The sequence below is a fragment of the Manis javanica genome, chromosome 11 (assembly GCF_040802235.1).
Source record: "Manis javanica isolate MJ-LG chromosome 11, MJ_LKY, whole genome shotgun sequence".
Lineage (NCBI taxonomy): Eukaryota > Metazoa > Chordata > Mammalia > Pholidota > Manidae > Manis > Manis javanica.
Genome location: NC_133166.1, coordinates 52,939,718 through 52,966,890, shown reverse-complemented (window position 1 = coordinate 52,966,890; position 27,173 = coordinate 52,939,718). Strand labels below are relative to the sequence as shown.

Sequence of the window (27,173 nt, the reverse complement as noted above, 5' to 3'; positions counted from 1 at the left end):
CCATATTATCAAGTCCCCACCGATACCCCAATACAGCCACTGTCCATCAGTGTAGGAAGATGCCACAGTCACTATTTGCCTTCTGTGCTACACTGTTTTCCCCGTGACCCCCCACACCATGTGTACTAAACATAATGCCCTTCAATCCCCATCTCTCTCCCTCCCGACCTGCCCTCCCACACCCCCCCCTTTGGTAACCATTAGTCCCTTGGAGTCTGAGTCTGCTGCTATTTTGTTCCTTCAGTTTTGCTTTGTTATACCCACAAATGAGGGACATCTTTGGGCACTGGTCTTTCTCTGCCTGGCTTATTTCACTGAGCATAGTATCCTCCAGCTCCATCCATGTTGTTGCAAATGGTAGAATTTGTTTATTTCTTATGGCTGAATAGTATTCCATTGTGTATATGTGCCACATCTTTATCCATTCATCTACTGATGGACACTTAGGTTGCTTCCAATTCTTGGCTATTGTAAATAGTGCTGTGATAAACATAGGGGTGCATATGTCTTTGTGAATCTGAGAACTTGTATTCTTTGGGTAAATTCCAAGGAGTGGAATTTCCGGGTCAAATGGTATTTCTATTTTTAGTTTTTTGAGGAACCTCCATATTGCTTTCCACAATGGTTGAACTAGTTTACATTCCCACCAGCAGTGTAGGGAAGGTTCTCCTTTCTCCACATCCTCGCCAGCATTTGTTCTTAGACTTTTCAATGTTGGCCATCCTTACTGGTGTGAGGAGATATCTCATTGTGGTTTTAATTTGCATTTCCCTGATTTTTCCTATTTTTACATGTCACAGCTTTTGATAATCTGACAGCTCCACTAATCTTATTACATAAAGACTGGACAAAATTAGACCCACATATTAGAATCCACTAGAAAGAATGGTCATATGTTTATTAGATTCCAGGCCTTTCACCAGACTTAATTTATAGGCTCTAGTATCATCTTGACCCAGAGCTGCTTGCTCAGGTTTTTCTCTTAACATTTTCTTTACATTTCAGTGGCAGCACAGTGGGGACCTCTTTTTAGAGTAGGAATTTCAGTATAACATTTCATTCTTATCTACTATAACCTTAATACCAGTATTTCATATAGAATTTGAAGTTAATTCTTCTGGTGGTGTCTCTTTGGAAAATGTCATCTGATCTAAAGAGTAGTTAAATGGCATTGATAACAGTAGTTTGTTTTAATCTGAGTAATGAACTGAAAGCTTTGTAGGATGGGGAAATGGATTTTTTCCACATTCATGAATTTGGTGGAGAAATACTGGAAGAGCACGCACGTTGCTCAAAAAGTGGAGAAGCATATGCCACAGAATTTGTATCTACTTCATTTTAGAAGCTTAATCTGGCTTCTGAAAAGTGGTTTAAAGAAAAACTAGATGACATTACCATGATACTAGGTTTCTAGAATAAATGTTATACTTGATTCAGTATATAAATTCAGTATATAAATGTATACTTATAGGATTAGATACAAAGAAATGAATAGAAAAATTTGTCATTTGATATCATTGAAAAATTAGGCAACCAAAATGGTATTCTGATAGGAATCTATCAAAATGGGAAGGAAACTATCTTGATTAGTGAAACTAGAATGATATACATAGAGAAGTGGTATGACTGACTGACTAAGGCTTTCGTCCAATGATAATTCAATTGTTAATTTCTTGAAAGTAGCCATTCTCAATTTGTATGCAGTGAGAAGTAATGAGAGATGAAAATTGTAGAGAGCTTTAAATAAATGGATTTTTACTCCAAGATTGCCCTATGCACACTTTAAAAAGTTGTGTTTGCAAATGGGAGATTAACTCAGTACATGAGATATTTTCAAAGGCAATATATAAAGTTCATGTAGTAATTGTACATAAATTCTATTGAATAATATTTTAAGTTTGCCTGGAAGGCTTTTCATTTTATTAAGAGAATAATTCATAAAAGCTGACTATTAAGATAGCAGGATAGAAAATACTAAATTAATGTGAAAGAAACTGATACTGGACCTTTCAGGAAAGCGAATCAACACATCTACTTGAGCACCACTCTGGCTGCACAGTACGGAACTGATAACCATTTTTAAACTCAGTGGCTTATAAACTTGGTTCTCGGACATTCATGGTAGCTTGAAAATTTCAAATAATTGTACACATTTCTTACTCTAGTTTTGATTTATTGCTGAAGATCTATGCCATGTATCAATGTTGAGAGTGATGGGGGAGGTGGCATAGTGGAACTAGAGTAGTAAAACCTATTAAGTAAGGAAGATTGATTCATGACTTTTGCTATTTCAGACCAAATTACTCACTCTTCTCAAAAAGTAAAATATTCTGTTTTATTTCAAGTAATGTCTGGCATGGTGTTAATAGTTTACTGGTAACTAAGAGCTTAGACATTTATATTAAGTAAAACAGGCTGAATCTATAGATACCAAGTGATTATTGTTGACAGATGCCCTGAAAATGGGGACAAAATCAAATTTATGTCAAAAATTTACCTTCTTTGACAGTCTTCTTTGAAATGAATTTTGCCTGATACCTAGCAATTATTTTAACTTTTTAGCTTCATAGGGCTGGCTGAGAATTTGAGAGCATTTATAAATGAATTTTAAATGGAGATTTTTATTGCCAGAGAAAAATCCCAATGAATTACTCAGAAGAATTTACTGCTTCAATTCAGCTATGATTGTCTTTGTCTTCTCTTAAAAAATAAGAAAGCTCTCTTTACTGCTGTGAAATTGCATTCTAGAATTGAAATGTGTTGTGGAAATACACAACTGAAACAAAAAGTATCTTAATTCTCCCAGTGATAACAGATTTGGCTAACAATATTGTATTTCTCATTTCTGCTGTTTCTCTTGCATGATAGGTAGGTAGGTAGGTAAGTAGATAGATAGATAGATAGATAGATAGATAGATAGATAGATAGATAGATAGATAGATAGATAGATATTAATAAGAGAAAGGGGCGGCAGGGTGGGGAAGACAGATAGGTAAACATACCAAATACGCATGTATTATCAAAATTCCACTTCTGAAAATAATATATAGTGGACATAATTTCATTCTGTATTACAGCTATACATCAGTGCTTTTAAAGTTTTATGTAATATGTATAACCCATTCTATCATTTAAACAAAAGCATAATTTAGTTATTCTGCCTTTAATCATTTAGGGATCCAGGTTTTCTGTATTATAAGTAGTCTTTAGTGAACATCATCATACACGTCTTGCTAAAGAGCAGTGTAGTGTAGTGCCTAAGACTTTAGTTGTGCAATCTTAAGCAAATTCATAAACCTTGTGCCTCATTATTCTCAGTATAATAGTATGATAAAGTATAATATAGTATGGTATAATAAAGTAAATAATTACTTTAGTGTTCTAAGAATTGAATGAGTTAATACATAGAAATTCTTAGATGGATAACTTGAACTGCTGTGTTGCATACTTGAAACCAATATAAGATTATATACATATCAACAAAAAAAAATACTTAGAGAAGTGCTTGCATAATTAAGTATTTAACAAATGCTATTAGTATGTGCAGTATTTTGTCATTGTTCTCAATTCTAAATTTAAATTTATAATAGATTAACAATAATTTAATTCTTAGAATTAAGAATTACATTTCTGTAATTCTTTTTACTAAAGATTGTAAATAACATTTACTGATGAAGGGGGAACATTTACTGATAAAGATCTACTAATCTTTTCTACATCTTATTCCTTTTGACCTGTGGCATACCCCCATCATCCAATAGCTTTTTCTTATAGTGTTGTCCTTTGACTTGTTAGAAATGATTTTATTTTTTTTCTCTTAATTTCGTGTATTCTTTAGGCCTCTCTTCCCTTTGTCTGCCTGGTAATGGATATGTTTGAGAAATTAGTATTGTCTGTATATTCTCTGAAGCAGAGAAAACACTTAATTCCTTAGGTATTATATGCACTAGGTACATATAAGAAACATTTTTTTAAACAAGCGATTGAAGTAAACATCTTTAATTGCATTGTCTTATTTGAAAACCAATACCTCATCTCTTAACTTTAAGCAATTTTTACCTGGCTTATACATGGTCATCTCATTAAACCTAATAAAAAAGTACCGCAACTACCATACATTTTCTGTTTTTGTTCCCATGAAAAAATACCTATGTTGTTTCCCCTCTATATTACTGTTTTTCTCTCTGTTCCCTCTCCTGCAAGCCCAGGCCACTAATTTCCTACTGAAAGATGAAAGCAGTAGCTTCTTGTCTATTTTTGAAGCTAGTGTCTACTTGCCTCATGCTGTGGCACTGCAAACCATTTCTCTTTCCCACCTTCCCCCGCCACCCCAGATGAGCCATAGTTTTTGTTATTGGGTGACAATTCAGTTTTTTGTGTATCATATTTAAACCCTGCTTAGCTTTTTAGGCACTATGTAATGGAACTCCACCATACATGTTTTTTCTTGTGTAAGTGTCTTCACTACAACACAGAAAACTTCAGAAACTCATGTTATTAAATGACTTACACAAACCTTTTTCCTAATTAATGGCCTGGATTCCACCTGCTCAGTCAACTTTCCTTGGTAATTCTAATTTTTATGGAACTCCCGTTCCTCTAAATTTTATAGGACATGGAACATAAAATACTTTTAGTCCTGTGTTCTTTCCAACAATTTATGGATAGCTATTACTAGACATTAAGTTCTTTATTAGAGATCAGATTCATATTCTCATATTCACTTGGTAAATCTAAGCACACACTACAAATAGTTTTTAGTTGGTTCAGAAAAGTAGATTAGTTAACACCTAATTTAGTTAGTACAAAGAATCAAAATAAATGTAAACTTAACCTAGAACTGCAAATAGTTGTAATTTTGCTTAGCACATCTTAATTTTTATCATAGTGGAAATATAACAGTAGTCTGTACTTTTATTTAACAAATATTCCTGTAACATGAAGTTTCTGGGAGAACTTAAAATTATGGGACATCAAGTCTAAATCTGTTTGTGTGTGTGTGTATATATATATAGTCATACATTTGTAACTACATTTAGTAGGAAAGTTATGAATTATAGAAGTAGTACACAATATTCTAGGAAAAAATAGGAAGGACAGATAAGCATTTGAAACTACCTAGTTTCTTTATCTAATTCCCTCACTGAAATATAACTCTGTGAGTTACAAAACTTAGTTTAGTCCAGCACTGTACTTCCAGGGCTAGAAAGAGCCTGCCACATAGGCACATCATTATTTTTTTAATAAAAATGAACTTATCTGCAGACACCCCTTTCCTGATATCTTTAAAACTGGCGCTGGATGGTGGAAAGGATAGCTACTCCAATAACTTAAAAATCGGCTGATACTCTTAACATTCTTAAAGTTCCATTCTTCAGTATTTCCCAAATTCTTTAAAACTACTTATACTCTGTAATCTTCCAAGACATTTTTCAGTATATGAGAAATTGGGAGGTAGCAGAAAAATAGTGAAAAGACTAGTACATTAATAGAAGATGGGGTTTATATTTAGGATTCCACTTGCTCTCAGGTTTAGAATTTGGGCTAAGCTTAAGCAGAATCCAGCAGTTTCTGCAGCTCTAACCCAAAGTGATTGTCTTCAAACCCACAAAAGTGCATATGATGTTACACTTGAGTAGAAAATATGTAGGAAACAAATTAGGAATGTGAGTTTTGCAATTCATCACATTAATTGGAGGCAACTTACATGTAAAATTACTTGAGATAAGCCCTAGCCGTGCCTCTGATGTGTAGTCCAGCAGTGTCAGAAAACAAATGCATTGACCTGTCCCAAATGGGTTATATGAAAATCTAAATAAAATAGGTAGAGACTTTTTTCCTTTAGATTATTTCACTTGTTTACTTTCCTCTATAGAGTTACGTCACTTGGGTTCACTTGTCAAATGTGTTTTTGAACCATTACAAAATTAATTGTACAGTTACTATTCTTATAATTGACAATTTAAAAAATAATATTAAAAAATTCTGATTTTGTGGGGTTTGCTTTTTTCCCCCAAGGTATAAGAAAAAAAATTGAGAAAATCAGCCAAAATGCTGTTGACATGTGGAGGTTTATTTCTCCGATAAATAAAATGTTAGACCAATAATACCAATGTTTTATAAAATGTTCAGTGAAATACAAAAAACATTCGTAACAGGGAAAGTCAATTTATTTTTCAACAGTTTATAGTGTGATTTCTATAGATCTTCATATAAAGATGTTGCAGTAAAAGATAATCTGAACTGTTAATGGATGTTAACACAGTCTGTTAATTAACTAGACTTTTTTTTTCTTCTGGCAAGGTTTATATTTCACAAATTAAATAATCTTCTGTAAGTGATCATTAGTTCCAGTAATTGTCCAGAGGATAGTTTTAGTTCCAAAAGAAAATGTTGAGTTAATGCTAGGGAATAATTGTGGAAGTTAACAAAGCACTGGAAATAGGAAGTGTTCAAAAGTATCAGAAACAGATCTGTGTTTATTCAATATGTTATACTTGTTTCACTCTGCCCCAAATAACCACTCATTTGAATTTAAAGATTAATCTTTATAGTGTTCCAGTTATCTTCCCTCTTTATAAAACAAAAATAATTATTAGGGAGTTGACAACTTAAAAATTTTTATTCCTTTCCCTCCACAGGAACTTTTCATATCTTGGTAAGATTCATATGAATCATCAATAATAGTGCATTTGTATGGCAAAGTTTTATTATAAACAGCATATTAAGATATAAGGACAAATACTAAAAATTACCAAATTTTTCTTATAATCATTTTTTAAATTACAAAAGTAATATAACCACATTCTTATTAAAAAGCAAAAGTTCCTATTAAAAAACAAATCCACACTTTAACAGTCACCTCAAATGATTGCACATTAAAGTTTGAGAACCAAAGACTAAGATAATTTTTAGAGTCCTTGTCATGAAAATTACATGACATTACTTTTATAGGTAAGATATGAACAAGTTCTGGTAAGCTTTGCAAAATTACGTGTATGTATAATGGGCTTTAAATAGGGGCACTTTCTATTGGTTAATGACAAAGATCTGAGAATCTGTGATGTCAAAATCCAAAGCAGTATCAATTTTATTTTAAAAAGTTAAGCCAATATTTGGTTATCAGGTAGATATAAATGTACATAAGTTTGCTAAATATATTTAAGAATATTTAAGTTATAGGTAAGATGTTTTCATATATATACTAGTGAATAATTCTTGAGCTAATAATCTTTAAGAGAAGAGAAATGGGCTAGTAGTAGGATGACCAAAGGCAGGGTGTCACATGTTGTACTAGTTTCACCAATAATGGAATTAAATGTGACCTGCAGCTTAACCTTTGCATTTCTCTCAGAATGGGGTCAATGATAGTAACATTGCTCTTTTTGGCTACTTAATTTACATACCCATGGTTAGAGAAGATGTCAAAAAGTTTATACTTTAGCTCTTATGTTATTTGGTATGATCTATAAACACCTGGAATATCTAGATACTTTATTTTCTTTTCAATCCTTGGAAAACCTTTTGTAGGAGATGTTACCATTCCGTTTTATAAGTAGGAATATTAGATGCTGGGAGAGAGATTTAGTAGTTGATACCATGTGATCATGTTCTATTTATCACGCTGCTTTTCCAAAGCAAGTTGTGTTTTTAAAAATTAAATGTTGTTTAAGAATGAGATTATAGCAGCTTTTAATACTGCCAGCATAAGTTCTATAGAGGGGCTGTCAAAGAGTATTGGTTGAATTAATGAATGATAATCAATGGCCATGTATCAAGGCCAAGAGAGTCTTCCTATATTAGTTGAAAGTATCTTTCTCTATATGTATGTATTGAACTAATACTAAATGAAGCAGTAAATAATTGATGAATCCAAGATTGGACAAATTAGGATAAAGACAAAGTTTTTTTGGCCTATATTTTTTACACATGTGTAGACATAATTTTTAGTGAAATGCACAAATGAAATCATATAGATGAAGTACAGTTTCTTCTCTCTGTTCCTCCCTGTACAAATAAAACTGTCCACCATGACATTAACAACTTTGTATGTATTCCATGTTTTCTCCCTGCTCATAAAAATCATATACAAACTATACATATATACAAATAAAATTTATTTTTGACTATCATTCTATAGAAATGGATTATATTATACACATTTTAAAAATCTTTCATTCAATAAAATTTTAAAGAAATTCCACAAATTACTGTTAGAATCCTGATTTGCTGTATATGGGTATATAGTCTTCCATGCATCATAATTTATTAAACCATTTCTCTGTTGGTGGACATTTGCTTTGTTAACTGTTTTTGCTGCTCTGAAGTTTGCAGTAAATAACTTTATACAAATAGCTTTATATCCTGGTGTTTTTATTTCTGTAGGGTAGATCCTTAGAATGAAATTACTGGATCAAAAGATGTTACTTTTTTATTTAAATAGCTCTTGCCAGTGGTTTTTCCATAAAGGCTATAACAGTTCATATTTCCTCCAGCAATGTTATGAAATCCCTTTTCTTCATGCTTCAGTAGTGTTAATACCTTTTAAGCTTTTACAATTCTGATTGGTGTAAGTGGCATCTTATTTTGTTTTCCCATTTTAAAATTGTACATGTTGCCATATTATTTTTAACTATTTGTATTCTCTTCTGTAAATTGTCTATTCATATTTGCCCATTTGCCCATTGAGTAGTTTTTGGTTTTCCTGGCCAGTTGTAAAAACTATATGTATCTATCATCAGTATATGGGAAACTGGTGACTTGAAATAATCTTACTTCACTCCCACTCTCAACTCAACATATTTACCTCTTTTGAGCCAAGCAGCTGGATGCAAGGAAACCTCAGGTTCTATGGCAAACTCATAGAAGAAGGCTGCTGGAAAGCATAGGGCAAAGAGTAAGAAAGTGACCTATGGAAATACTTGGAACCCTTGACCTGACTTTCTGCCCCAGAGGAATGTTGGTATCATCTTGACTTCTAGGAATTAAAAAAGGAGCAGAATAGGCTGAGTCCTGCCTACTTTTGAGCAAACATTTCTTTCCAGTTCTTTGTCAGAGGTCTACCAGCAGCCTATTTGCTGAAAACACAGGTGTCATGGTAGGGAAGGGATCTACTACAACTCCAAGACTGCCAACACTGACCTTCAGTGAATAGATAGAAAAAATAGCTGCACATGTAAGGATCCAGCATAAGAAAGGAATATGAACTAAAACTGTCAGGACAGGCAACCAACAAAACACCTGCTGGAGGAAAGCAACAACTTGAACAAAATAATAGGAGCACAGCAAGATTGAAAGCATAGTATTAAAAAAAAAACTCGGGCGTCAAAAACCATTTTTAATCAACTACATCAACAGGTCAGATGGAGGAGAGCAGTAACACGGAGACAAATTAGTGGCTTGGAGAATCTAGTGGAAGAAATCTTTTAAATTTAGAGCAAAAATTCAAAGAGTAAAAACAGATTTTGAAGATTAAAAACAGGGAGACCTAATATGCATAAGAGGATCTCTAAGTGGAAAAGAACAGATGGGAGAGAGGCAATAACTTCAAAAGTTCTTGAGCTGAAAAGGACCCGAGTCTAGCTTCAAAGGGTTCTAGGCCAAATTTGTGGCAATAATAACAAATTACAGCAACTGCTCCCTCTGTCAGGCAATGTTCTGATGGCTTCACATTTATTTAACTCATTGGGTCCTTAACGGCCCTACAAAACAGGTACAATTATGCCCCTTATTCAGATGAGGGAAGAGGTTAAGTGGATAGAGAACCCAAAATGTCTGACTCCAGAGCCTTGAGTAAACTGCCTCAAAGAGCACAGACCCATATTTAGGCATATCCTGTTAAAATTTATGAACTCTGAGGATCAGGGGGAAATACTACAAGTTCCATAGAGAAAAAGCAAGTTATCAACAGAAGAAAAAGACTCATCAAAAGTTCTCAGCTGTACACTATTTACAATAGCCAAGAAATGGAAGCAACTTAAGTGTCCATCAGTAGATGAATGGATAAAGAAGATGTGGTACATACACACAATGGAATATTATTCAGCCATAAGAAGACAACAAATCCCACCATTTGCAACAACATGGATGGAGCTAGAGGGTATTATGCTCAGTGAAATAAGTCAAGTGGAGAAAGACAAATACCAAATGATTTCACTCATCTGTAGAGTATAAGAACAAAGGAAAAACTGAAGGAACAAAACAGCAGAATCACAGAACCCAAGAATGGACTAACAGTTACCAAAGGGAAAGAGACTGGGGAGAATGGGAGGGTAGGGAGGGATAAGGGCGGGGAAGAAGAAGGGGTATTATGATTAGCATGTATAATGTGGGGGGTGGGGGAAAGGGGAGGGCTGTACAACACAGAGAAGACAAGTGGTGATTCTACAACATCTTACTATGCTGATGGACAGTGACTGTAATGGGGTTTATAGGGGAGAGCCTAGTAAACAATGTTCTTGTAAAAAAAATAATAAATTAAAAAAAAAGTTCTCAGCTGTAGGATCGTAAGCCAGAAAATGGGGGAAATTAAAGATTTCTTTAACTAATCAAATTCACCTGTCAGGGTGAAACAACGATTTGCTGATACATCACAATTGAGCAACTAATTCCACCTACCATCTGATGAAAACACTCAAAGAAAAGAAAGGGAAATCTAATAATACTTAACCTTGGTCTTTGCACATACTATTCCTCTTGCTTGGAATAACTTCCCTCTTCACCATGTAACACCTTTAACATCTTAACTTTTTCCAAGAAGTCTTCATATTTCTCCAAGTCTGGGTTTTTTGCTCATCCTAAATGATCCCATAGCACCCTGTCTTTTCCCCATCTTACTGTAAGTCTGCATAAGGACATGGGAAGACTGCACTGTTGTAGCCCTGGTGCCTAGCACAGTGCCTGAAAGATTGGAGGCTGACTTGAGTGATTAAAATTTATATGCAGTCAAAATCAGCAAATCTTTTTTTGTTGCCCTATTCAGATTGCTCTAGTAGTAGCTATCAGGGAAAGAAAGCTTTAAGTAAAGTTTGTCTTCAATAGATGTCCTAATCAAGTATGCCACGTATATATATACTTCCGTATTTGTCTTGTGACTAACACAATTTTACATTCACAAAGTTCCAGTATAACTATGAAAATCTATCCATGTAGAATCAATTTACATAAGGCATATTTACAATGCATATTACCCATGTTGGGTTCAAACTTCTATTTGTTGTTTGTGAGAGCAGAAGCAGTAGGAAAGTTTGCCCGATCAGTTAAAGAACTCAGTGTTTTAATACTCTAAAAAGAGTGATATTAATCCTGTATTTTTGTTTCTCTTCAGATTAAAGCTAAAAATTATGACAAGGTTGAAAAGGTGAGTTCTCCTAAGCATACTTTGAATATTATGCTGAAGTTTAATTTAGGACTTACCATAGATAAGGCAAACAGTAAAATGTTAACAAAATTGTTGAGTCTAGGTAGTGATTATATAGGAGTTCATTGTACTTGTTCAACTTTTTGTGTGCTTGAAAATGTTCATAATCAAAATTTTGAAAAAAAAATTTATACTGTACTGACCAAAATCATGAGAATGATTTTGATTAAACTGAAAATAGGAATTGGTGGAGGGGTACCTGAGGGGCACAAAAATCTCAATCATAATGTAAGTTGGTCAGAATATAGTCAGTGGTTCTGTAACATCTTCCTATGTTGACAGTAGTAACTGCACTAGTTGTGGTGAGGATTAAATGATATGGGTAACTGTTGAGCCACTGTGTTGTATACTTGAAACCAATATAATATTACATATCAACTATACTTCAATTAAAAAATACACTTAAAAATAAACTGAAAGCAATATTTCTTATTTGACATTTATTTGTAAGATAAATTTATGAAAGCTGAATTTTTTTAAATGTTCCATTTCACCCATGTATATGTGAAATTAACTGGATTCTGATAATATTTTCTTGTATTTACAGCTATTTCAGAGATGCCTTATGAAGGTTTTGCACATTGATTTATGGAAGTGTTATCTTTCATATGTCCGAGAAACCAAGGGTAAACTACCAAGTTACAAGTAAGTTCAATCAGGATTTTAAGAATCCAGGTAATCTCCAGGCACACAGTCAATCCCACATAAATTCACACCTTCTCTTAATTCCAGAAAAGAAGAGACTTAAGAATTTGAGAAGTCATGGTTCTCTGAGAAGAAAAAGTGCTTCAAAGAAAGCCACTGACATTAGTCTTATTCTGGAAAATTGACTCATTCATGCCCTTCTTCTATATTGAAACACACTGTACATTTGCAACACCAAATCACTTTGTTTACAGGCTTGTTGTCAGAACTAATAACAAGCATTTTATTAGTTGTCATGCCATCATTCTTGTGAGGTTATGATGCATTGACCTACTTAAGTACTCCAAGGCATCTTTGGCTGTTCTATTGTTGTGTATGATCTCCCCATATGACTTATATCCACATACCTATCTTCAATGAATCTAAATGAAGGATCTTCTCAAATGCTACTTATATACTGAACAGGCCATTATTTCTGTAACTAGAATTCTATATTTTCTTTTCCTCATTATCCTTTATTGTCTTACATTGAAGAGGAAGTTCTTTCTCCCTAAATTTTACTTCAGAGCTAGTAGATCTTCAGATATAACTTGCCTCTTAATTAGAGAACTAGATATTTCCACATTTTAATGTGCTACATGGAAATTTGGCAGTTATATAGAGATAAGTGAAACATGGACCTTATCTTTGATAAGATCACAATGGAAACAAGGCATATAAATTTAATAACAAGCTAAACAATGCAACTATATACTTGCAAAGATGTCTGTATTTCTGTTTATACAAAAATGTTTCAGTTGGATATTTTAATAACATGTACAATTTTTTTTAAAACATCCTTCACATTTATTTCAGAGAAAAAATGGCTCAAGCATATGACTTTGCACTGGATAAAATTGGAATGGAAATTATGTCTTATCAGGTAGAGTTAACATTTTTTTAATATACAGTATATAACAAATTTGAAATAAATATCAAGAAAGATACCAATATTTTATTTTATTTCTTAGATTTGGGTGGATTACATCAATTTCTTAAAAGGCGTGTAAGTATTTTTATAGTTTAGCTTGTTTTGTGTGAACAGTTGATATAGTTGTAGTGTAATTGATGGCATTTCTTATCCAATACCAGAGAAGCTGTTGGATCTTATGCAGAAAATCAGAGAATAACAGCTGTCCGAAGAGTTTATCAGCGAGGTTGCGTTAATCCAATGATCAACATTGAACAGCTCTGGAGAGACTATAACAAATATGAAGAGGTAAATAAGGCCAGACTAGTTTATTATTATAATCCAGCCATTTTAATCTGTATGCATTGTGGTCTGGTTTCTAGCCTTTCTAGTATCAGGTACCTGGATATCAGTGCTGCACATGTCTGTTTTCATATTGATTGTAATACAAGAACGACTCCTAATGTTTTTGCAAGGTTTTGAGTCTCAGTACCTATTTACTTTTTAGAGAATACTCTGGGAGAATTATAATTCCTACAGAACCATTTTTATTGACTGCTAAACCATATTCACACAATCATAGCACACACATCGCCCTTGATCTCTTATGAAACGGTACCTTTTTAGTTGTTTTTTCTTATTAAGGTATTATTGATATACACTCTTATGAAGGTTTCACATGAAAAAACAATGTGGTTATTACATTCACCCATATTATCATGTCACCCCCCATATGCCACTGCAGTCACTGTCCATCAGTGTAGTAAGATGCCACAGAGTCACTATTTCCCTTCTCTGTGCTACACTGTCTTCCCCATGATCCCCCCCCACACCATGTGTGCCAATCATCCCCCCTTCTCCCTCCCTGCCCACCTGCCCCCACCAACCCTCCCCTTTGGTAACTGATAGTCCCTTCTTGGAGTCTGTGAGTCTGCTGCTGTTTTGTTCCTTCAGTTTTGCTTCATTGTTATTCTCCACAAATGAGGGAAATCATTTGGTACTTGTCTTTCTCTGCCTGGCTTATTTCACTGAGCATAATATCCTCCAGCTCCATCCATGTTGTTGCAAATGGTAGAATTTGTTTCTTTCTTATGGCTGAATAGTATTCCATTGTGTATATGACCACATCTTTTTTATCCATTCATTTACTGATGGACAATTAGGTTGCTTCCATATTTTGGCTATTGGGAATAGTTTTGCAGTAAACATAGGGGTGCATATGTCTTTTGAATCTGAGAAATTATATTCTTTGGGTTAATTCCTAGGAGTGGAATTCCCAAGTCAAATGGTATTTCTATTTTTAGTTTTTTGAGGAACCTCCTATTGTTTTCCACAATGGTTGAATTAGCTTACATTCCCACCAGCAGTGTAGGAGGGTTCCCCTTTCTCTGCATCCTTACCAACATTTGTTTTTCTTAGTCTTTTCGATACTGGCCATCCTAACTGGTGTGAAGTGATATCTCTTTGTGGTTTTTATTTGCATTTCCCTGATAGTGATGTGGAGCATCTTTTCAATTGCGTATTGGCCATCTGAATTTCTTCTTTGGAGAATTGTCTGTTCAAATCCTCCGTCCATTTTTTAAATAGGGTTATTTGCTTTTTGGGTGGTGAGGCATGTGAGTTCTTTATACATTTTGGATGTTAACCCCCTCCCCTTGTCGGATATGTTATTTACAAATATATTCTCCCATACTGTAGGATGCCTTTTTGTTCTCTTGATGGTGTCCTTTGCTGTACAGAAGCTTTTTAGTTTGATGTAATGCAATGTGTTTATTTTTGCTTCTGTTTCTCTTGCTCAAGGAGATGTATTCAGGAAGAAGTTGCTCATGTTTATATTCAGGAGATTTTTGCCTATGTCGTCTTCTAAGAGTTTTGTGGTTTCATGACTTAAATTCAGGTCTTTGGTCCATTTCGAATTTACTTTTGTGTATGGGGATAGACAATAATCCAGTTTCATTCTCTTGCATGTAGCTGTCCAGTTTGCCAGCACCAGTTGTTGAAGAGGCTGTCGTTTCCCCATTGTATATCCATGGCTCCTTTATTGTATATTAATTGACCATATATATGCTTGGGTTTACTGGGCTCTCTAGTCTGTTCCATTGGTCTATGGGTCTGTTCTTAGCCAGTACCAAATTGTCTTGATTACTGTGGCTTTGTAGTAGAGCTTGAAGTTAGGGAGCATAATCCCCCCAGCTTTATTCTTCCTTCTCAGGATTGCTTTGGCTATTCGGGGTCTTTTGTGGTTCCATATGAATTTTAGAACTATTTGCTGTAGTTCATTGAAGGATGCTGTTGATATTTTGATAGGGATTGCATTGAATCTGTAGATTGCTTTAGGCACAATGGCCATTTTGACAATATTAATTCTTCCTATCCATGGGCTTAGGATGTGTTTCCATTTATCGGTGTCTTCTCTAATTTCTCTCACAAGTGTCTTGTAGTTTTCAGGGTATAGGTCTCTGACTTCCTTTGTTAGGTTTATTCCTAGGTATTTTATTCTTTTTATTGCAATTGTGAAACGGTACCTTTTTAGAATAGTTTTACTAGTACGAATATCATTTGCAATGTACCTCTTTCACATAGTTACAGTGATGTGATTATTGGCTTACATTTCTGAGATACAGGGCTACAGTCCATGTTCTTTGTTCCATTGGCATATTTTTTAACCAGTTGAGCTTATAAGCCTATATATGTAAACATACATGTCAAATAAGCTCTGTCATTAAAAGAAAGTTTCTAGTAGTATCCACTGGGTTTTGAAGAACTACATAAGGTATGGAAACTCTCCTTTCATAGGTATAAAAAGTGGTTGTCAAACTTCCTGGTGTTGGCATTTTAAAAATTATTGAAGACTACAAAGAACTTTTAATTTTAATGTGGCTTTTATCTATCAATATTTAGCATATTACAGTTAAAACCGAGAAAATTTCAAGGTATTTATTTATTCATTTAAAGTTTACAATAATGAACTCCATGTATTTTAACATAAATAGCATTAAAACAAACTTTTTTTCAAAATAAGAAAAACTTTAGAAGAGCAGATGTTATTTATTTTTGCAAATTTCTTTGATATCTAACTTAACAGAAGACTAGATTTTCATATCTGCTTCCAAATTCAATCTGTTGTGATATTGAATGTCATGTAATCTCTGAAAATCTATATGTTTATGAAAGAGGCAAATAATGTCTTAGCATTGTATGAAACTTGTTTTGGTCTCATGGGCCCCTGAAAGAGTCTTGGGGACCAGGAATCCTTGGACTACTCTTTGAGAACGCTAGGTATGAGTGATAATGTTCATAGCTCCTTGCTACCTCTGTATTTATTTTAAACTTATGCAGAACTAGTTAGAAAAGTTCTTTCAGAGCTAAAGTACGGCTGTTTTCTCAGATGAATCTATATATCACTCTTAATTAGAACTTTATATGAAATAATTGACCCTTTTCAAATCATTTATCTTTAGAAATACCTAATATTTAGAAACATACTGTCAGCTCATAACAGATATTAACAGATCCTCCCTTGATCTCTGAAGCATAGAATGTAATTGAGCCTTTATTTTACTAATCAAAAACATTAAAAAAAATAATTTAAAATACTTAGTGAATAAATTAACTGTATTGTGCTAATATTAAAATATATTTAATTTTCAAATATGTTTCTTTTTTTCTTAGGGTATCAATATTCATTTAGCTAAAAAAATGATTGAAGATCGGAGCAGAGATTACATGAATGCTAGGCGTGTAGCAAAGGTATGGAATTCCAATAGGCCACTTATTTTTTATCATTTTTATGAGTTTGTTTACAGAAGAACTTTCCCTGTCTGTATTACTCTTGATTTTTCGATCATTAGCAATCTTAACTAGTAACAATTAATTGCATTGTCTTAGCAGATGATAAATGAAATGAAATACCTCTTTATGGTACAAAATAAAATAAATGGAGTTTGGAAGAAATTATTTTTTTAAATACAGAAACAGGTCATAGAGACAAGGTTCTATCTAGAATTGATGAAGTGGTTCCCGTCCTTTCCTCCAATCTGCTTGTATATATTTGAGTACTATACTACTCTCTGGTCTAGGAACAGCTTTCAGGGATAGTTATGTCTTGTGTACATACCTTCCCATTCATTGAGACTGTTAGAAGTTAGGGAAAATAACTTAGTAATATTAACTACTGAAATTTAAAAAGACAGTTTCTCTAAAGATGGCAGTGATAGTGCCACCAGATCATCAGTCATATTGGTCTGTCAAGGCCTCTGTCCTGGAGAGTGACCTCCTGGATCATGTGCAGAGAGGACCTAAGGGTGTTCTGTTTACCCATTCCTGGGAACCTGTTCTTGAATAGGAAATCGTCTGTTATCTTTCTTCCTGCTCTTAAAATAGTTTTTAGATTATATTAGCAAAGTGGTGTTTGGAAATAATGGCATTTTGAACACAGGTTAAAAAAAAAATCAACTCCATTCCACATGTCTGAGTTGTTCCTAGGCTCACCACAGAATTCTATATGCTTGTTGTCTAGGAGTATGAGACAGTAATGAAGGGTTTGGACCGCAACGCTCCATCAGTGCCTCCTCAGAATACTCCTCAGGAAGCTCAGCAGGTGGATATGTGGAAGAAGTACATACAGTGGGAAAAGAGCAACCCTCTTCGTACAGAAGATCAGACCCTTATAACAAAAAGAGGTAACAGCATTAACCCTCCTAGGACTCCAGTTAGATATGTTAAGCTCCTGAAATTATCCTATGGCTTACTGAGGCTGTTTTTTTTTTTTTTAATTTTTAATTTTGGTATCATTAATCTACAGTTACAGAAAGAACATTATGTTTACTAGGTTCCCCCCTTCACCAAGTCCCCCCCCCCACATACCCCTTCGCAGTCACTGTCCATCTGTATAGTAAGATGCTGTAAAATCACTACTTGTCTTCTCTGTGTTGCACAGCCCTCCCTGTGTTCCCCACGTACTATACATGCTAATTGTAATGCCCTCTTTCTTTTTCCCTGCCCTTATCCCTTCCTTCCCACCCATCGTCCCCAGTCCCTTTCCCTTTGGTAACTATTAGTCCATTCTTCGGTTCCATGATTCTGCTGCTGTTTTGTTCCTTCAGTTTTCCTTTGTTCTTATACTCCACAGATGAGTGAAATCATTTGGTGTTTCTCTTTCTCCGCCTGGCTTATTTCACTGAGCATAATACCCTCTAGCTCCATCCATGTTGTTGCGAATGGTAGGATCTGTTTTTTTCTTATGGCCGAGTAATATTCCATTGTGTATATACTGAGGCTGTTTTTAGCCCCTGCCTTTTTTTCTCTTATGTTCTTCAGATTTAGTAATTTCTATAGCTCTATCTCCATGTTCTGACCTTTGTTTTATCATGTGCTGTCTGCTGTTAAACCCATCTAGTGAATTCTTCATTTCAGATATTAAATACTTCTTGGTTCTATAAATTTCCTCTAGAAAATTTTGTATTTTTTTATAGTGTCCATTTCTCTCTTGAGAGTCCATATCCATTGCCATCTTTTTCTTTATGTCCTTGAACATATTTATAACAGTAGTGGTAAAGTCTTCACTTGCTGATTCCCACATTTGGGCTTCCTTTTCTCTTGTCTATGCATCACATGTTCCTGTTTTGTCACAAGTCTAGATATTTCTTTTGGACATTGGACCAAAGTACAGTGGTACAGTGTAAAGACTGGATTCTGTTATCATCCTCTGAAGAATCTGAGTTTTATTTTAACAAGGAGTTAAATTACTGGTAGATCATTGGGACCTTGTGGAGGCTTGGTTTGACATTGTTTGGATGGGTCTGTTTTAGAGTTGCCCTTAATCTTGGTTAATCTTTTAGTCCTGACACAGTCTTTACTCTTAAGGCATAATGGAAAGCTCAAGTGGTTTATCCAGACCCTCTAACTTGGTATGATTCAATTCCAAACGTGGTCTCCATTACAGTGGGGAGCTGCTGAGATATCTTTTCAGTTCTTTCATCCTTCCGACTTTGTTTTCCGTTTGGGCTCTTTGTATTCTTTACTGTGTATGTATATTTTCAAGGTCAGCTAGAGATTTGAGGGCCTTTATGCTCAGATTTTCAGGTTCCACTCTCTGTGGCTCTCTCTTTTGGGTATATTCTCCCTTAGTTTCTAGCTGCTGCTCTTATACTCCAGAACTCTGTTAACTTACCTCAAGCCAGCAAGACTTAAGCATTTGACTGGAGTTCTAGCTATTCCATAACTGTATACACAGGGGTGTGCCCTTCAGGAGGAAATCCATGTTAAATATGGATCTCACCTAGTGTGGTTCCAATTTATTAAGGGCTGTTTTCTCTGGTTTCTGTTTCTTTTGGCCATTCATCAGACCTTTAAATTTGCTTTTTGTATTTTTTCAGCTTATGATTTTTATTTTCAGGTAAGTTAGTCTGATACAAACAACTCTACTACTGCCAGAACTAGAATTTGGTACTTTAAAAAAATTCCTCAATCTTTCTTTGCTCTCTAACCTATGGGCCTTTGCAAATATGGTTTCCATTACCTAAAACATTTTCATATCTACCTCCGTCCTTCCTATGCTCCACTTACTCTCTCCTCTGCCCAGCTTCTCTCAATTCTTCAGGTTTTGCTTTAGATGTCAATCCTTAGTGAAGCCTTTCTTGAGGTGCTTATGTCAAGTCCTGCTTAATATCAATCTTCCCAATATACTGCAGACATCTTGAGTGTAGGAAGTCTTATTTGGTTATGTATTCACAGTGACTTTCACATTCCCTGCACGTAGTTTGATGCTCAATAAACATTTAATAAATGATGAATTGTGGGGTTTGGGTAGATGATGGTACCAGATATCACTAAAGCTTTTTATTTTTAATTATCTTTAATTATTGAGGGCCCTTTCTTAGCCTAATAATTTACCTGTAATGCTTGTATTGACAGCTTTATAAGTAATACCTATTTTAATACAATGTTGTGAATGTCTTCCCTTAGTTATGTTTGCCTATGAACAGTGCCTACTTGTGCTGGGCCATCACCCTGATATTTGGTATGAAGCTGCCCAATATCTTGAGCAGTCAAGTAAACTGCTAGCAGAGAAGGGGGTACGTATTCCTTTTTCCATCGTCTTGGTGTTTTCATGGCCTTGATATAGCAATAATTTGTTAATTTTGGTAATAAAGTGTAATTGTTGAAATTTTACACTTATTTCAGTATGGACTTTAGTGACCTTCTTAAATGATTTTGACTACCTTAGAATTAAAATATAGTGGCTGATAATGTATTAAAGTGAGAAATCATTTAGAATACTTACTTGTATGATTCTTCTGTATGTTCAAATAATGGAAGGAGTCTTTGGAATATTTTTAGGATCCAGAAACACATATGTGTCCATATGTATATACATGAGTGCATATTTGATTCTCTTTTAGCTATTTAAAATGGTTGAGAGTGAGCTTTCTTTTCCCCCTCTCCTAGGATATGAATAATGCCAAATTATTTAGTGATGAAGCTGCTAATATATATGAAAGAGCTATAAGCACTTTATTAAAGAAGAATATGCTTCTTTATTTTGCATATGCAGATTATGAAGAGGTAAGTAAGAATATTTAGAACTTTCTTATAATTGGAGCTTTTACTACAGCACAGAATTTTTGTTCTGGCTGTTTCTTTGCCAGCCAATTGCTTTTGGTAGAAAGAGATGATGTAAAATGAAGTTATTAGTCTTCAGCTCAATATATATTTATGCTCAAAGCCGGTACCATTGTGGGCTACAGTGTCTGGATTCCTCAGAGCTCAAATCCTGTTTGTTTATGAATGTATATTTATATTCACTTCTTCTGTATCACCTTAGAGTCGCATGAAGTATGAGAAGGTTCACAGTATATATAACAGACTTCTGGCAATTGAGGATATTGACCCCACCTTGGTGAGTAGCTACAAATCTATTTCCTCTGCTTTAACAACAATAATTTAATATACATATAATAAAATTCACTGTATTTTTGTATAGTTCTGTGAATCTTGACCAATAACACTGAATCATGAGGCTACCATCACAAGATACAGAACACTTTGGTCACGTCCCAAAAATTCCCATATGATCTCTTTATCAACACTTCTCTCTTTCCCAGCTCCTGCCAATTACTGATCTGTTCTCTGCTTACATTTTTTTTGTTTGTTTGTTTAATGCAGCAATATGAAACAGCTATAGTGGGGCTTTCTCTAATGTTCATGGTTTGAAGCCATTTGTTTATGCCACAAAATTGTTGCTTAATAAATGTTTCTTTTTTAATAAATGAAGGCAGGAGAAACCACCATTCAGGGAAGGGATTGGACAGGAACAACACTTTATCCTGAATTCTGCTCTGTGATAGTGTTTTTCAAAGCTCCAAGTTTCTGCAAAAGGACAATGGAACACTTTCAGTGGGAGGGGAAGGGGACAGGCCAATGTGTGGGGCTCTGTTGCCTCATATCAGCTATAGCTACGTTGTTTATACTGCTTTGATTGTTTGCATTTATTCATCATTTTGAAATTTATTTAGCAAACCACTCTATGATATGCACTATGCTAGATTCCAGCAGTATAATGACAAATTAGATAAAATTCCTTTCCTGAAGGAACTCATAGTTCATCCATCCATCCATCCATCTGTCAAAACTGGGCAAATCAACATGCTACTCATAGTCACCTTACTTATAGTCCAGAGATATTTTTGTTCATTGAACAAATATTGCATGCTCATCATGTATTGGACACTCTGTAGGTGCTGAGTATAAAATGGCTTATATATAGTTTATCAATAAAGTTGTATTTTATGGTCATTGGAAAATAAAGTAGTGGAGTTTTAAAGCAATAAAGCAAGAAATATGAAGTTAAACAGGTATTGTTAAACATGCTTGTATTAGATGAAACCTTGAGGTTTCTAGTGAAGTACCTTTTATTAGTTTCACTTTTTTCCCCTCCTTAAAATTTAATTTGCATATTCTGGAATTAGTGGTGATGTTGCACAACCAAGTGATACACTAAAAATCATCAAATTATATACTTTTCAAGGGCAAATTTTGTATGTAGTATGTGAATTATATCTCAATTTTTAAAAATTAACTTGAATGCATCTTTAATACCAGAAAAAATTTGCTTGTGGATTTAAATAGTGCAACATCTATAATCTTATTTTGTGATTTATTGGGCATTCACAATTGCTTTATTATATAGGAAACATTAGTACACATTAAGGTGAGCCAGTGTTGGATGCTACAGGGATCACATTCTGCCTAAACTGTAAAGAAGAAATACTTTTCTTTTTGTATAGGTATATATCCAGTATATGAAATTTGCAAGGAGAGCAGAAGGTATCAAATCTGGAAGAATGATATTTAAAAAAGCTAGAGAAGATACCAGAACCCGCCACCATGTCTATGTTACTGCAGCACTCATGGAGTATTACTGTAGTAAGGTAAGTACTAAAATAAAATGTAATGGTAAAATAATTTCCTTCATCTGTGATGCATTAATTGAAAGAAAAGTAGTTCTAGTTTCCATCATTAAGCTTTAATTGCTCCATGTCATTAAGGAATTTTAAGTATCTGTAAAATTACATAGAGCATCATCCAATCCCCATTACCTGCTAATTTATGCCTTACTAAACTCCATGTTTCTGAATCTGAAACCTCTTGAATAGCTTTAGCTCAGCAAATTCTGCTTAAAATGATTTAAGTTTCCATTTTAATTCCTAATGTATTGTGTCTGATTTAGATGTTATAGATTTAATATTCGTTTCAGTATCTTGTCTAACGTTTCATATAAATCCTTCCTTTTTCTAGGACAAATCTGTTGCCTTTAAGATTTTTGAGCTTGGGCTTAAGAAATACGGAGATATTCCAGAATATGTCCTGGCTTATATTGACTATCTTTCTCACCTCAATGGTAAGTAATTCCAGATCTATAATGGTACTTAATATTAAACTGTATATGTCATTCTCTGAAATTATGTTGCTCTGAAATTATGTTTTATCCTTCTCCAATATGTTATAATTCTGCCATCACACTAGAATCAGGCACTTCATAGGCACTCAAGAAATATTTGTGGCTTCTCAACCATAAATTTGTATTTATTGAATAATGGTAGATGACTTTGGATTCTGCAGAATGGTCTTTAATGCTTCATCAATAAAATCCCCATTGGTAACAGAGTAAAGTTATAAATTCAGAGTTGGGAGACACAGAGTGTTTATGCTCATTGCTGTTGACTGCTGGCAGATCATCTCTTGTTTGCTTGTAGGAGAGTGGGGGAACAGACAAAATAATCTCCAGACATCAAGATGCCCAAGTAATAAAGTAAAATGCTTTGAGGCTAGAGAGTTCTTCTTTGGGAAGAGATTTCAAAAACAAACATTATATTGATTAACATCCTTATTTTTATTTCCTTATTCTGTTGTAATAATAATGGCCATTCTTTATTGAGTTCCTACTTTATAGGCCCTGAGTAGGGGATTCATATGTATATATCTCATTTAGCTAGTTTCTCAAAACCTAGGATATATACTTTCTTGGCTAAAAATGATCCAGTATAAAAATTTATTTCAGAAATATATGATTATGTGCTGTATAATTAGTTATAGAATTTGATATCATAGGTATATATAAGTGGTTTTAATGATATTTCAGAAAAATATAGCATTCTGTATACCTAAATAATAGAAAATAACACCTGAATATGATTTTGAATTTCAGCTTAGTGATTCTATACTCTGGAAGAGGACTTAACTAAAAATGAAACAGTAGAGCATTTAACTAAAAAGAAATTTTCTTGTATGAAATTAATGTTCCTCACCAATTTATTTTGCTTGAATTTTTAGAATAGTTGCTAGTATGTATAATAATTCCAAAAATGAGAATGATATCTCATGTCAGCATTATCTTCCCAAATTAGTGTCTTAGATAATTCATTCATTTGTTCATGCATCCATCCATCTAGCCATCATTTATTCAGTACCTTCTGGTTACTAGGGTCTGGAAGTACAAAGATGAATTAGACTCCATTGTTACCTAACCTTAGCATTCTTATGGAGGAATCAGATATGTAAACATAATTGATTCATCATTTGGTGCTTAATTGTAGCATGAGTTCAGGAGTTAGGTATGTAATCTTGTTTCAGATTTCTCATCTGCTGAATACTTTTCATTTTGTTGAGGATTGTTGAGAGGATTAAATGAGTTTTTGCATGTGTTTGACTTATGTGGACTGTGGTAAGCATACTATAAATAGTAACTATGATGATGGGCAATCATGAAAAAATGTGCTAAATACTATAATAGAGCCTTGAGTAAAGCACTGTAGAAGTACAGAAAGGAGAGTGGAATAAGTTCTAGAGCTGTGCTGTGCAGTTATGGTAGCCACTAGACTTCTAAGCATTCAGCACCTGAAATATGGCCAGCCCAAATGAGAGATGTGTAAGTATAAAATCAAACCAGATTTCAAAGAGTTATATGGAAAAAAAAATATACAACATCTTAATAAATTTTCATATTACATTAATTAATTATATTGGGTTAAAGAAAATATATTAAAACTAATTTTATCTGTTTTTACTCTCTGACAGAAAATTTAAATTATATAACTGGCTTGCATTATATTTTTATTAGACAGCATTGTTCTAAAGGGTATCATAGAGGAGACATGAGATGGGTCTTAAAGGATGAGTAATAGTTTAGCCAAGTAAAGATACAGGAAAATGTATTATTCCATGTACAAAACACAGCAGGTAACCAGCAGAGGGAAAGTTGTATAGAACAGTAAAAGGTGAGTCCAGAGCAAAATTTGGAATAAAGCAGAAAGTATAAAGTGTAAGATTTACTTACCACTTTTTAAAGTGCAGTATGTTACATTTAACATGAAAGCCATGAATATGGTGCCATCTTCTTTGGCACCATCTTCGATACATGTAGTCTCTTGGTTTTATTTTGTGTATGGACATATAATAAAACTGACTAACTATACTGAGACAATAAAAATGAATCACTGCTGGAGTTTTTAAAAATACATTATTGAGGTATAATTTATATATCATAAATGCACCCATTAAAAATGTATAATCAATGATGGTTAGTAATTTTACTGCTGGATTCTTAAATTTTAATAGCTCCCTTAAGAGCTTAGCAAGAAGTGTCATATTCCCACCTACAGCTACAGAGGACCTTGCAAAATGTTTTTTTTACTCAATTTTATACAAAATTTAAAGTAGTTATGTAGAGAGTAGTCATGGTGTTGCAAATTAAGAAAATAAACTATGTAGGTGAGGCTCAAGATGGCGGAGTAGGAAGGCAAGATGGAGACCTCGTCCTCCACACACACCATCGAAGCAACAATAGCAAATACAACTAAGCCTGAAAGCGACCTGAAGACTGCAGAACAGACCACCCACTCCTATGGAAGAAGAAAAGACCACACAGAAAAGGGTAAAGTGGCAAAGACAAAATCGAATGCGACGGGCTCTTGCCCCATCCCAACCCACAGGGAGGAGGAAGAAAAACAGAGTTGGGAGGGGTTAGGTGCCCAGGAACTCTGCACACCTAGCCCTGGAGATCTGCTCTGGGAACACAAGTCTACATTGCATTGGGTTCTGGTGATTAGCAGGACTGGACACCAGGGACAGTTGGAATGTTCTGGGAGGCTGAGACACCAGCTACCTATGGAGGACAGGAATGTTCTGCTGGTTCCACTGAGACCCAACATGGAGGGAGAGTTTGAAAGGCTTGCTGGCAGTGGTAGGTGAGACTAAGAGGCGAGGTTGGACAAAGCTATCTCTGCAGGAGAAAGGGCAGGTGGATGATACCTCCCCAACCCAACATGTTGGGTACTCTTGGGAGCACCAGATGCTCCATCACCCTCACTGGTGGTTTAGCCCTGAGGCACTTTCTGCACACCAACAACACACCAACGCACTTTTCAAAGCAGCATTAGACTTTGCTGGCTGTCAGGCAGAGGGAGACTCTCCCAACTTTTATGGCCCTGTTTCAACCCAGCTAGAGAGGCACCTGCAAGGAGACAGTTTCAAGAGCTCCTTCCTCACCATGGGAAGCCAAGCCCAGTGCCACACACCTGGCTACAGCTAGGGGGCACCCGCCCCACTCACTTCAGCATCTGCGGTCCACTAGCTGCTTCCACGCACCAGCCTGGCCTCCCACCTACAGCTCACTACTGCTGCCCGCCCCTGCCCCCGACAGGCCCTCCTACTGTGATAGTACATACACCCTTTCACTGTACGACTACTGTCTCTGGACCTCCATGTACCGCCCAGCACATGACTCGAAGCAGCTACATACCTTGCTGTCACTGCTGGGTGCACCTTTCCACTGTGCAGCTCCTAGCCACTGCTGAGCACCCACTGACTTCACAACTGGGAGACTTGCAACTACCTTGAGCCCATGCACCTTGCCATTGTGCAACTCACTGTGAGACAGCCCCACCTATTCCATTAGCCCAGCAGCCATGCCATTGCTGCAGGGCAGGCTGAGGGCAGCCCTGCCCACAAATCTCAGCCAAAGTGCCACTGCTCTGGTCACAAAGGGCTGGCTGAGGCAAACTGCCAGCCTCAGCAGACTGAGATAAACCACTGCTGGAAAACAGAGAGAAAGGCAGCCGTGCCCACTGCCCATCAACTGGGCCTCCACAGCAAAGGAATACCAGGCATTGAAGAGGAAAGAGTCCTGAGATTCTGGGAATGGCTTTCTTCATAAAGTTTTTACTCTCTAGATCAGGAAGCATAGCAGATTCATGTAATCAAAAGGCAGAAACACAGAAACCCTAACAAAATGAGGCAGAGGAATATGTTCCAAACAAAACTGCAGGACAGGACACCATAAAGAGGGCTAAATGAAATGTAGACCACCAATCTTCTAGATGAAGATTTCAAAGTAACAGTCATAAATATGCTCACTGATCTGTGGAAAAGTATTGAAATTTTCAGGGAGGACTTCAACAAAGAGAACTGAAAGGAGGCCATTCAGAGCTCAAGAATACAGTAACTGAAATGAAACATACAGTGGAGGGGGTGAATTATGCTGCAAGTAGAGGAGATAACAAATGAGATGGAAATTAGAGAACAGGAAAACAATGAAGGTGAGGAACAGAAAGAAAGAAAAATCTCTAGAATCAAGAAGATTCTAAGAGAGCTATGTGACCA

At 35.1% G+C, this 27,173-nt stretch overlaps 1 protein-coding gene across 1 annotated transcript in view; it reads left to right on the top strand.

Moving 5' to 3' along the window:
• CSTF3 (cleavage stimulation factor subunit 3) overlaps positions 1-27,173 on the top strand; it is a 76,846-nt gene that overhangs the window by 32,404 nt on the left and 17,269 nt on the right. The window contains exons 5-16 of the mRNA XM_017658482.3: positions 11,327-11,359; positions 11,967-12,064; positions 12,920-12,986; positions 13,075-13,109; positions 13,196-13,322; positions 16,686-16,763; positions 17,533-17,695; positions 19,980-20,089; positions 20,463-20,579; positions 20,839-20,913; positions 22,301-22,444; positions 22,812-22,914. Of these exons, the coding sequence (XP_017513971.1) occupies positions 11,327-11,359; positions 11,967-12,064; positions 12,920-12,986; positions 13,075-13,109; positions 13,196-13,322; positions 16,686-16,763; positions 17,533-17,695; positions 19,980-20,089; positions 20,463-20,579; positions 20,839-20,913; positions 22,301-22,444; positions 22,812-22,914 (1,150 nt within the window). The remainder of the gene's footprint in view (positions 1-11,326; positions 11,360-11,966; positions 12,065-12,919; positions 12,987-13,074; positions 13,110-13,195; positions 13,323-16,685; positions 16,764-17,532; positions 17,696-19,979; positions 20,090-20,462; positions 20,580-20,838; positions 20,914-22,300; positions 22,445-22,811; positions 22,915-27,173) is intronic.